Consider the following 12,678-nt stretch of genomic DNA (forward strand, 5'->3'; position numbering starts at 1 on the left):
CACGCCACCCATTCCCCCATCTGGTGACTCCAGCGCTGACAACAGGGAACCCCGGCTGGGAAGGGCAGCTGGCCCAGCTGGCGATCCGATCCGTGTGTCCCCGCGCCTTACTTGGGTCACTTCGCAGACACTCCTCTCAGCTGTAAGGGCGCTGGGGATGCGGTAGGGCAATAGCAAGCCAGAGCTCCCTGTCCGGCAGGGCAGCCTTGAGTGTCCTTTCAGCCTCGGTCACTGGGACGCCTTGGAAAGGCTGCACCCCTGTGGATGCTCACTAAACGCAGCCTTCGGAGTTTCTCAGGACTCCAACCTCCAAACCAAGGAAAAGAACCGCCCAGCCCAGCCGGCATGGCTTAGTGGACTGAGCATGCTCCCATGGACTGAGAGTTTCCGGTTGGATTCCTGGCCAGGGTTGTAGGCTCTATCCTCAGTGGTGGGCGTGCAGGAGGCAGCCAATCACGTTTCTCTCTCACATCTATCTCTCTCTCTCTCCAAAAAATCAATAAAAACGTATTTTTTAAAAATCCTCACCAGAGGACATTTTTCCGTTTATCATCAGACAGAGTGGGAGGGAGGGAAAGAGAGAAACATCAATAGGAGACAACGAATTGCCTCCCCCACGACCTGACCAGGGCCAGAGTCCAACTGTATCCGAGGTGCATGCCCTTGACCAGAGTCAACCATCCACTCACTGGTCCCAGGGCTGACACTCTAACTGCTGAGCCAAGCTGGCCAGGGCAATAAAAACATATTTTTTAATTTTTTTTTTTTTGAAGAACCACCCAACATGAGGCTCCAACTTTTAACCCTGAGATTAACAGTCTCATGCTCTACTGACTGGGCTAGCCAAAAGTCCTAGTATGTATTATCCTGTCTAACTTTTTCTAAGTGTCTGAAGACGTTGGGAACTAGATTAAGATAATGAATTGGATCTGGGCACTGGGGGGCAGGTCAACAGCTAAACCTTCCCCACTCCAACAGGGGTGCTCCCAGTCCAAGACTCTCTTCACCAGCCATGGCCTCTAGCTGAGAAGCCCTGCCGCCACCCCCCCTACCCTGCCCCCTGTGTGTCCTCTGACAAAGTGTGTCCTCTGGTGAATCCATTGCTTGACTATTTACTGGTGGGCATGGAGTGGGGCTGTAACCACATAGGATCATATAGTCTTGGATCAACAACACACCCACTACTATTCTTCAAATGCTTGGATTTCCTAACTACACCGTGTTAGCAGGACCAAGTTTTCACGTCTGGGCTCCCCCACCCACGCACAATCCAAGACCCAGAATAGGGCGGAGGGGACCCGGATCCCGGTGGTGCTGGGGCTCAGGACCCTTAGCACCCTGAGCTGGAGCTCCCGGAACTCCTTCCCGACCTTGGGCAGGGAGAAAGGGGAGCATCAGGAGCCATGCTTAAATGAGGGGTGACCGGCTGGTGAGGAGGCAGCCTAGGGACGTCTGCTGCACAAGCTAGGCCCACACCCATCGCCTCGTCCCAAGCTCCCAGTCCCTCTCGCAGAGGCCCTGGCTTCTTGAGCTCCCGACTGTTAGGGGAGCCCCAGGTTGGACGTTTAAAAAGCATCCAGCATCCGACTAGAGAAGAGTGGGTGTCTGATGTACAGAAGAAGGAACACCTAATTCGGACTGACAAGGTAAGTGGCTTGTCTGGAGACAAGGTTTTGCGCTTTGGAAACTATAGCTGGCGGATCTGCATAGGGAGGAGACTCCGATTTCAGACCTGCCTGGAAGGCAGCTCCGCACTCCCAGAGCCCACAAAGTGGGGAACAGCTCCTGCGTCCCCGCCGGGTCGGCGTCGCCCGCCGTCCTCGGCCGCCGCCTCCACTCTGCGCTGGGACAACAAAGATCCCCAGGCCAGGACGTCCGTGAGTCCCCGCGCCGCCTGTCGGTTACCTCGCAGGCGCTCCCGGCTGAGGTGAGCACGCTGGGGACCCGCTGGGACAGAAGCCTGAGCGCGAGGAGTTACCGGTCGGAGGTGGCAGGTGAACACTCAAGAGAGGGGCGACAGTGCGTGGAGGTCCTGGAGCCCTGATCATTTGGGACCCCCGCTTTGAGAAACGCCGCACCCCCACGGTGTGGCACATAGGGGTGCTGACCAAAAGCCTGCAGTGCATGGAGGAAACTACTACCGTCGCCTCTGCTCTTCCCAGCTCCGCTTCTCCCGGCTCCGCTCCCCACCCTCCACCCTCACCGCAGGCAAGATCAAAACCAAGAACATGAGCTTCGGACGGACCTGGGCCCTCCAACCCCAGAGGCTGGGAGGCTGACGTTGAGTCTTTCGTTCTATGAACCAAACCAGCAGGCCAGCAATGGTCCTGGCCTCAGGTGCCCTACAGTGGCCTGGCACCGGGAGAGGATGGCTCCGGGAGCGAGGTGAGTCAGACTACCAAGGCCCGGTACCAGGCGGGTCAGCAATGCTCTCCCAGCTCACCAGGGCGAGAAGGCGGGTCCTCCGGTGTCCAGATAAAGTGTGAAGTCCCACCACCCCTCTGATCCTTGGTGCTAATTTCTTTGTTCAACGAGGACGGCCGGGAGGCCTGGGTGGGGGGTGTGGTTGGGGGGCACTGAAGTTCTGCCCGTGGAAGCCCGAGCCTGCAACTAAAACGCAACTTTAGCTAAGAGCAGGTAGGATTTAACCCAGGATTTGAGAGGCGATAATCTCGAACTCTAAGAGATCTATACTCCTAGAGCAACCAACTAAGCACTTCCCCTACTCATAACCTCATAACCTGTTTTCCGGAGTCGGCCCCTCTAACGGCGGTTGGCTGGTAGTGCGAGATCCGGAGCTCAAGGAATGCTGCCTGCGTCACTAGGTCCCCCACCCTAGTTGTGCCAGCAGGAGCCTCCCCACAGTGGGTGGCCTATCTTCGCTGAAGACTCCGAAGGGGCCCTGGCTGGTTTGGCTCAATGGTACCAATGAGTCCCGGGTTGGATTCCGGTCAAGGGCACATACCTCAGTTTCGATTGTCCCCAGCCCTGGCTGGTTGGGGTCATGCAGGAGGCAGCCACTTGATGTGTCCCTTTCACGTCGATGTTTCTTTCTTTCTCTCTCTCTTCCTGTCTCTCCCTCCCACTCCATCTGAACAAAAATGAAAAAATGTCCTGGAGTGAGGATTAAAAAAAAAAAAAAAAAACTCAGAAGGAGAAAGAGGGACTCATTTGGAATTTGAACCCAGGACCTCTCTCACCCAAAGCATGAACCAGACCCCCTAGACCAGTGATTTTCAACCGTTGTGCCATGGCTCGCACACTAGTGTGTCACTAGGATTTTTAAAAGGATGCAATACCTGTTTAGGCAGGGGCACTGTCCTTTTTCTCTTAGGTTGTCAAGAAAGAAAAAAGACAACAGCAACAGAACAATAGCCTCCATAGTGAATGAATCAAAACTATTATTTTATATCAGCAAATATATATATATATAGTGTGTGTGTGTGCAGAAGAATATTAGTAATTAGTTTATGTGTGCTATGAGATGAAAAAGGGTGAAAATCGCTGCCCTAGACCAATGAGCCGCCATGCTACACTTGCTTTGCCCGTTTCTTTTTCTTTGTCCTCCTGCAGCTGACAAGGGGAAAACGTACCCAATCAACCTGATAACTCAGTTAGGAAGCGCACCTGTAACTCTGGCTCCCTGGGTTCTGGCCCTCCGATCCCACCTCAGGTGAGCAGCTGAGCTGCTGCAACTCTCTGATATCTGGAAACTACCCACTTATGCCTCCTGCCAGGATGACTTGTCTCTCCCTGGGCTTCCCCAGTGGAGGAAAGAAGAGTCAGTGTCACAGCCGTGGCCCAAGCCAGGCCTCTTCCACACCAGGACCAATCCTCTGTACCCAATAAGCAGCACCTACCCTCCTGGACTGGAGGCCCCTATTTCTTGTGGGGGAGGGGCTGGGGGGCAGGAACAAAGCAGACACTGGAATTTCCAAACTACTAAACATTAGGACCCCTATACGCCTCTACTTGATCAGATCTGGACAGTGTTGCTGAGCAAGAGGTTAGCAGCAAAAAGAGTTTCCGTGGGTGGCTCATTTGTCCAAGGGAGGATTCTCGCTTAGTGTGCAAAGAGGGTCAGATCCTGGAGGGGTACAGTTTTCAGACTTTGTCTTTTAATTGATGATAACCCTTGTGGGACTCCTTTCCCAGAGCCTTTGCTGACAAGGAGCGAGAAAGCCCTGTGGTTGGCCTGAAAGGTCCTTGCCTTGTCCTGGGATTGGGTGGGTGAACTGCTACTCTCCTGGCCCTCCAGAAATGGAAGTTCTTTGAAAGCAGATCTGGATTCAAGGGGCAGACACCTCTAAGAGCTGAAACCCAGTATAGCTTCCTGCGGTGAGCGGGCATCTGCTTTTATTATCCAGACAGTAGCCGATGCGCCGGAGCCCGGTCAGCTTCTCCGCGGACCTCGGACAGGCCTCCGCGCTGCGTGCGCGGTTGAATCGGTTTGAGGTCGGGGGTCGCGGATGCGAAGCCCCGGCGCCCGACATTCGACGTTCGAGGAGTTCTGACGCCTGTGTCTGCTGTAGCATGGTTCTGGGTCCCAGCCCCAAGGGCACCGTGGTGGGACAAAGTGCCCTGGAGCTGGGGTGGGGCCGGGATCTGAAAAGACGGGGGTGGGGGTGGGGTGCTGGTACTCCACGCCTGCGCTGCGCCCTAAACAAAGGAACCAGAACAGCAAAATGCTGGAACGGTTGTCTCTGTGAACGCTGGGCCCCTTGCCCCTTCGGCACCTTGGGCGCCGAGGGACACCTTGAGGTACCAACCAGCTCTGGGCATGAACAGTGTAGAACGGGTGGGGGATAAGGGCGGAGAAAGGAAGCTCGCGCTGGGCAGCGAGCCCAGTGGCCTAACGGAGGAGGCACAGGGCTTACGGGTCCCACTCGAAGTACAGAATGCTTTGGCAGCCTTGTGCTGGGTGGTTTCCGTCGCCAAAGACTGATTGTCAACTACCACTGAAAGCTGCACCTCCTAGGACTCCCATGATTGGGGATGGGGGTTTCTTTACACTCACGAAGGTTAGAAAAGAAAGAAACAGGCTTCCCTGGGTGTTCCCATCAGGAGTGATGCCATCCCCAACCATTAGAATTCCCGACCTCTGAAATGGCCAGAAATTTTACCAAACACTCATGAGCACTTATTACCGGCCACAGTGCAGTGCTAAGCTTTTTTGTATTTTTTTCCAAACAGAACTCATAAATGCTTGTGGTACAAGCTGCTACCGTCCTTTTTAACAGATGATGAAAATAAGACCCAGCTGGCTAAACCTCTCATCCACAACTTGGGGTGGGAGGAATGAGACGCACCCTGTTTCGGTACCTAAACCAGAAGAGAAAGTTTTTACAGTTATGGGCTGAGTGCACATTTGATCCCAGGACCTCTGTTCCCAACAAGGAGAATCATGCCTCTGGCCCAGCTCAGTCCTTTATTGTGGGCCACAAACATGAGCCACATCTGCCATTTAAAAGTGACTAGAAGGCCTGGCCAGTGTGGCTCAGTGGTTGAGCATCGAGCCATCCACCAAGAGGTCGCCGGTTTGATTCCCAGTCAGGGCACATGCCCAGGTTGTGGGCCAAACCTCCAGTGGGGGGCATGCAGGAGGCAGCCGATTGATGTTCTCTCTCATTGATGTTTCTCTCTCCCTTCCTCTCGCTAAAATCAATAAAGATAAATAAACAAACAAACAAATAAATAAATAAATAAATAAATAAATAAATGTGTGTGACTGGTAGTTACCCCACCTGTGTGGCTTAGTGGACTGAGCATCATCCCATGGACTGAAAAGTTCTTGTTGGATTCTTTTTTTTTTTTTGGTGAAAATGTTTATTTCTCACAGGACACTGTTCCCCAGCCCCCCATCAACAAAGGCGCAGTTTTCGGAACTGCTCCCTTCATGAGCCCCACTGCGGCTGGCGGCAGGGCTCTGCTCACACAAAGTTCTGAGCAATGGCCAGCACCTTGGAAAACTCGCCTTCCCTCTGGCGCAGGCTGGTAGGGATGGGTGTCTTAATTCGGGTCCCCACAGGGTTCCCATTGTCCTCAATGAGGACCCCGTTATTGGAGTCAAACCTAGGGGTCATGCGAGGACCGGGCATGCGATGGCCCACAATGAGCGCCTTTTTCTTCTGTCCCTTGATGGCCAGCAGTATCCGGTCACCCACCTTGCCCACCCCACTCTTGTTATAGACGTGGATGCAACGAGGAGGGCGGTGGTATGGGGTGTTGCCCAGGGCACTGTTGTCCACCACACGCACCCGCGTCATCTTCTGAATTGCTCTGAGGGTCCCGCTGGTGCTTAAACAGCGCTGGCTGAGTGCTCTGCTCACGTGGGTGAAAGGACCCCACAGCCCAGGAAAGAAAGCCATGGAATCCCCAGAGGGCAAACCCGCTCTTGCCGCCCGGGAATATCCCGCCGCGGGCCCCACCGGCCAAGCGCCGCCTCCCCTTGCACCCCACGCGGCCTTTGTTGGATTCTTTGTCAGGGCACATGCCCAGGTTGCCAGCTCGATCCCCAGTAAGGGGCATGCAGGAGGCGGCCAATCAATGTTTCTATCTCTCTCTCTCAAAAAAATCAATAAAAACATATATATATATATAGTTTATATATATAGTCTAGTAGCACATTAAAAAAGAAACAGGTAAAATTAATTGTGATAATGTATTTTACTTAATCCAATATATCCAAGATAGTCCAAGACAGGCTATCTTACTATTTTTGTATCAAGTCTTCAAAATTCCACGTATATTTTACTCTTATAGCAGTCGGACCAGTCATATTTCAAGAGCTCAAGAGCTACATGTGGCTTGTGGCTACTGTATTGGAGAGCGCAGCCCTAGGTCAGAGAATCACACAGACTTTTGCTTGTTCACCTTCAGCTGTGACTTGGAGCTTCTGATTTTCCTCCATCTAAAAGTAAGGGAAAACAGGGACCCACAACTTGGGCTCAGACAGGGACTTAAACCCAGGATCTCTCACACTCAAAGCAAGAATCATAACCCTAGAGCAAGGAGCCTCCCACTTGAGTTGCCAAGGTCTCCCTGTGCTAGGCACTGGGCCTGCCGGCTGGGATTAGGGACTCAACCCTCTTTGAAATGAACCCAAGTTATGGGAAGATGGGAACAGTTGTGGGAAAAGCCCTGGGACTGGGTCTCCTGGGAGAGAGATGTTCTGGTGCTAAAAGCAGGGGGTAGGGGTTCCTTCTCCCAGTCTAGAGATGAGCAGACAGACCCTCTTGGGTGCCAAAACTCGTTCCCTTTCCCCATGGACTCTGGTTCTAGGACCCTGAGTGTGAGCTAGTGTGTCTGTTCTAGCCCCATAGCCACTGCCCTTACCCTATCTCTCCACCTCATTATTGGAGTCTTGAAAAACCCAGAGCCTTGTCCTGGGTCCCAGCGGGGAAGGAAGGTCTTGCTGGCAGGATCTCCTCTGTCTATGATTTTCACACAAGGCAACCTTCAAGATTGATTCCCTGCTTGTGAGAGAATGAGGAGAGGGCAGGGTGTGAAACCTTACCTTTTGAATCTCTAGGGAATCTTCAGGGGAAGCCCAGGGTCAGGAGGCAGAGGACCTTACTTCTCTTTATTTAATTCACATTTGCACTCCCTCCGGAAAGGTTCAGAGAATTAGATCCAAGGGCCACCTCTAACCCAGGAGTCCTGACAACTGGGCAGCCCCAGTTTCCTCAAAATAGTTTGGAAACATGCCCATCCATTGGGGTGGGAAGGCATCTGAGTGAGCTGTGTAAGATTACTCATCTGGGCCTCTTTTTTTCAGTCCTCACCAGAGGATACTTTTTTTTTCATTTTTATCTTCAGATAGAGTTAGAGAGAGAGAGAGAAGAGAGGGGGGGGGGAGAAAGAGAGAGAGACATTGATTGGTTGCTTTCCATATGAGGCAACCCCAACCAGGGTGAGGAACTAAACCCAACCAAGGCACGTGCCCTTGACCAGAATTGAACCAACGACTCTTTGGTCCGAGGGCTGACGCTCTACCACTGAGTCAAACCGGCCAGGGCTATCTGGGCCTCTCTAGATCACAGGAAACAACATAAAATCCCAAAAGGCAAATAAATAAATGCAACTTGGAACCTAAACCCCTTGCCCACCTCACCTCACCCTGTCAGAGGCCACCCAGCCCTCTTGAGGAGGGAGGCCACTCTCCTTTACCACGGCTCCACGTGCTGCCTGGAGCACAGAGGCCTGTAATCCTACACAGGAAGTAGTAAGTAGTAATGGTCGAGGGGAACCTGGTTCGAGTGAATCCTGCTCACAGTCTCTCCCGCAATACGGGACTTGAACCCATGACCCTGAGATTAAAAGTCCACACTATAACGACTGAGTTAGCTGGAGGCTCTTTCCACTTCGTTCAATGGGAGAAGGAAGTAATCCTGAGGCACAATAAACCCCACCCCCTCGCCTACGCCACCCCACCCCTGGCCCATGCTGTTCCCAGCTTGGCTCCCCTGTTCCTCCCTGAAACTGTCTGGGAGCCTCAGAATTGAAAGCTGTGGGGTAGGAGAGAGCCTGGTCTAAAATTCAGGGACAGGGGTTGAGGGGGGGGCATGGCATGCTGACCCAAAGACATAGACCCAGGTGTCCAATCATGCTAGGAGCCCAGTAGTCCTTAATGGCACCAACACCCACCCACCCCACCCCCAACACTACACTCAGCCCTGGACAGGCACGCAGAGGACAGTAGTGTTAAACTGCTTTCTTCCCTCCAATTTCTGGGATCCAAACTGAAGCTCCCCCCTAGCCATCCCTACCTCTTGCAGATGGGACGGCAGGGTCACAGGAGTCAAGGCTACAAGAGATAGGTGGAACAAGGCATCCTTCTCTGTAGTGGGCCCCAGGCAATGAGTCCCCCTGGGCCTGCAGGTGTCCCTGGGTCCAAATCCCTGACGAGTCTCACTTTAAAACTCTCAACTTCTTCCCTCTGCTCCACACCTCGAATACCCCACCCTCACTCACTCCTATCCTGCTTTAGGGTAGGCATCAAGGTGTGATGGAAAAAGATGCAGGACCCTGTACCCCGGGGGGTTTCTGCCAGAGGCACCTTCTTCCTTTCCAGTAGGTTTCTGTAACCTTCAATAGGTCACAAGGGAAGACAAGCGTGACACCCTGGGACCTGTTAGTCCAGCCCAGGGATGTCCCTGCAGGGGAAGGACTGCTGGGGCTAAGGAAAGGGACTTCGAGGGACCCAGAGCTATGCAGGGACTTTGTGCAAAGAACCCAGTGGAGGGTGGGCTTGGCTGAGGACAGGAGTCCCTGGATCTGCCCAGACCCTAGTCCCCTTGCTGTAGAGGGCTTTGAGGCTTGAAGGGAGGGGAGGTTGGTGCAGGACCTGGGCTGGATGGTTGGGAGGTCAGGAATGCCTTAGTTCCAGGTTTGGGTCCCACAGGGAACTCCCACGTGGTCCTGGAGCTGCAAGCAAGTCAGTGGCAACCCAACTACCCTCCCTCAGCCTGGGCAAGAGGGAAGTCCCGGTGGCAGATGGGAAGAGGGTGGCTGGAACAGATCCTGAACTTTGGGACCTGCAGCACTGAACCTCATCCGTATTTGGAAGCTGAGCCCAATCCTCCCACCATGTACCTCTTCCCTCGAGGCAGGCAGCTGGAACATTGCCTCACCTGAGTGAGGGGGAGGAAGTAGACAGAATCAAGGACACCAATGAAAGTTTGGTTTGCTGGTGTAGGGGTGTGATTTGCTTTGGAAGCAAGTGCTCCCAGGTTCAAGTTCTAAATGAGCTCTGTAATACAGCTACTTTCTTCTCAGGATGGCCAGTTTGCTACAACCCCAAAGAGCCAAGTTCCACTCAGGGTTGGCCTGGGACCGTGCTCACTTCTGCTTGGCCAAATGTTGCCAGCACTTTGGCATGGGGTGGAGCAGGGACATGTGGTGTTTCCCTGAACAGCAGATCCCAGTGTTCTAGGGCAGAGGGAAGCAGTCGGGTGCCCAGCCTTCAGACAAGACCTAGTTGGTACTCCAAATCCCAGCGATGAGGGCACACCTTTCCCTGGCCAATCCCTGTCTCACCCACAAAGGGAAATCCAGACTGCAGCAGGCAAGTGAGGGAGAGCTGCACTTAGAGTCACCAAGGACCACAAGCCAAAGGGACTCTTTTGCCCACCGATATTTTTATTGCTTTAGATAAGAGAGGTCCTGAATTCAATTCCAAGAGGCCTCCTGTTCTGAAGCAGGCAGTGTGGGGCCTGGCTGTGATGTTTGGGGGAACAAACAGGGAGGGACACTTCCATCAGGCCAGCGGTCTCAAGCCCTTAGTGTTGGGGATAGCTAAGAGATTAGATTTGCTAGATCAGGGTGCTACTCAGACACAGACAGGGCCCTCTAGGTGGGACTGGGCTCAGGGCACAGCCACCTCCAGAACAATCCCCCCAATATCCCTCCCAAGGAGCCACCAGCAGGAGCTCCCTCTGATACTAGCTATTTCTATTCATAAGCACATGACTCCTATACTCAGGGTGATGTTTTGGATCTAGTTTTGTGGTTCCAAAATTGTATATGAAGTCACCTTCATAGTATTTAAAATTTTTCAGGGATATTTTTTTTTCATACTTACCTCAAGTTATGTTCCATTGATTTCAGAAAGAGGAAAGGGGGAGAAAGAGAGAGAGAGAGAGAGAGAGAGAGAGAGAGAGAGAGAGAGAGAGAGAGAGAGAAACATTGACCAGTTGCCTTCTGCATGCACCCTGACCAGGGATCAAACCTGCAACCTTGGTATGTGCCCTGACCGGAAATCAAATCCATGACTCCTCAGTGTATGAGATGATACTCCAACAAACGAAGCCACACTGGTCAGGGCTTTTCAGGGATATTTTAAAATTTTGAGAAAAACAGCAATTCTCAACATCTATCAGACATCATACTCTGTGAACTACTAACTCAAGACAGTTCAGTTTCCATTTTTGATGATGCTATATTTTTGCAAAGCTGGGTTTTCTTTGGCTTCTGTGATTAAAGCAAGCAGTGCAGGAAAATCAATGTGGAATAGGAACTGAGAGGGGCAATGTCCAATTTGATTCTAAGGTTGGAGAAGCTGTACAGGACCCAAGTGCACAACTCCCATTAGAAAATAATTATGGTTATTTAAAAGAAATATAAAAACATTATTTTTTCCAGAAAGGTACTGTACTGGGTTAGAAGTGTCCTTCTAACACTTCTGGCCACCCAGAACCTCAGAAGGTAGGATCTTTGCACATGTAATTAGTTAAGGTGAAGTCATAATGGAGGAGGATGGGCCCTAATCCAATAACTAGTGTCTTTATAAAAAGATTATATGAAGACACAGAGGCTCATGGAGGGAAGAAGGCCATGTGATCATAGAGCCTTCGACTGGAGTGATGGGTCTACAAGCCAAAATTGCTGGGAGCCACCAGAAGCCAAAAGGCAAGGAAGGATTCTTCTCCAGACCCTTTAAAGAAGAGAGTGGTTGCCCTGGTCAGTTTGGCTCAGCGGTTAGAGCATCAGCCCTCGGACTGGAGTGTCCCAGGTTCAGTTCCCGCTAAGGGCATGTACCTCGGTTGCAGTTTGTCCCCGGCCCCGGGTGGAATCATTTGGGTGGCAACCACTCGATGTGTCTCTCTCACATAGATGTTTCTCTCTCTTTCTCCCTCTCTCCCTCCTGCTCCTTCTGAAGATAAATGTAAAAATGTCCTCTGGTGAGGATAAAAAATAAAATAAAAAAAAGAAGAGGGTAGTTGGTCCATGGGCCTCCTTCTCATCTTAGGTATGAGAAAGCCCAGTGATGTCTAGACTTGAACTCTTGAATATTTTCAGGCGTGGCCTGGGATGTACAGGGAAGAGCAGGCAGGATACCCTCTGTAGAGCCCTGGGGAGGTCAGTGCCTCCAGGGCTAGAAGAGGTGCAGGCTGCAGATGAGGACACCAGTTCAGGAACAGAGGATCCTGAGGGAGAGCCAGGAAAGTCCCAGGCCACTCTGTGGTAACCAGTGCACCTACCCTTAAACCTCAATGAGACCCACATTTCAAATCCAAATTAGCCGCCAGGTGGAGCCAACTAGCAGCATGCAAGGGCTCCGGTGGACAGAGGAATTTGGGAATCTTGGCTCTACCCTGCGCCTTGAGCAATAGAGAACTGAAAAGGACCCGCAAGTTCAGCTGCAGTGGAGGCCTTGGTTTGCAGGGCATGGAGAGGCCAGCCAAGCCAAGAACTAGGGGAGGCAGGACAGAGTTCTGGACCCCCAGAGCTGCAGCTGGTGCCAGGTCTGAAAACACTGAACCATCCTACCCTTCAGAGCTGTGAGCTGAAATTACTCCAGCCTCCTGCAGGGCCATTTGGGAGTGGAAAAGGCCGACGCTCTGGTGGGAAAGGGAAATGGGCAGATACAGGACAAGTTTAGGTGTGTGATTCAAACCTCAGGTGCTAGAGGTCTCAGGTTTGAGTCCCACCCTTCCTATCCCTTTCTGCAGTATCAGCCTGCGATACCTCACCCTCTGCATCTCCTGCACCAACCCTCTGGGCTGATAACTCCAGGGCCCTGGTCCAGGAAGCCCCCCAACTATGTTCAGGGTGAACCAGTGGCCTTACGCTACTTATTTTTTATTTTTTATTTTTTAACTTATCTTTATTGTTGAATGTATTACAGATATCCCCCCTTTTCCCCCATTGACCTCCCTCCTCCCCAATCCCACCCCC

General features: G+C 52.3%; 1 protein-coding gene across 1 annotated transcript; it reads right to left on the reverse strand.

Annotated features, from left to right (window-relative positions):
- Nucleotides 1-5,861: 5,861 nt before the first annotated feature.
- On the reverse strand, nt 5,862-8,107 carry LOC118642498 (39S ribosomal protein L14, mitochondrial-like). Its single transcript, XM_036280299.1, has 2 exons — nt 8,098-8,107; nt 5,862-6,387 (listed from the first exon to the last, which is right to left on the reverse strand). Exon 2 carries the CDS (start codon nt 6,366-6,368, stop codon nt 5,931-5,933), a length of 438 nt encoding a protein of 145 aa, XP_036136192.1. The 5' UTR covers nt 6,369-6,387; nt 8,098-8,107; the 3' UTR covers nt 5,862-5,930.
- Nucleotides 8,108-12,678: the final 4,571 nt, after the last annotated feature.

The sequence above is a fragment of the Molossus molossus genome, unplaced genomic scaffold (assembly GCF_014108415.1).
Source record: "Molossus molossus isolate mMolMol1 unplaced genomic scaffold, mMolMol1.p scaffold_m16_p_3, whole genome shotgun sequence".
Lineage (NCBI taxonomy): Eukaryota > Metazoa > Chordata > Mammalia > Chiroptera > Molossidae > Molossus > Molossus molossus.

Excerpts from the sequence above, each read along its gene's own strand:
- LOC118642498 (XM_036280299.1), bottom strand. The coding sequence starts at position 6,368 with ATGGCTTTCTTTCCTGGGCTGTGGGGTCCTTTCACCCACGTGAGCAGA.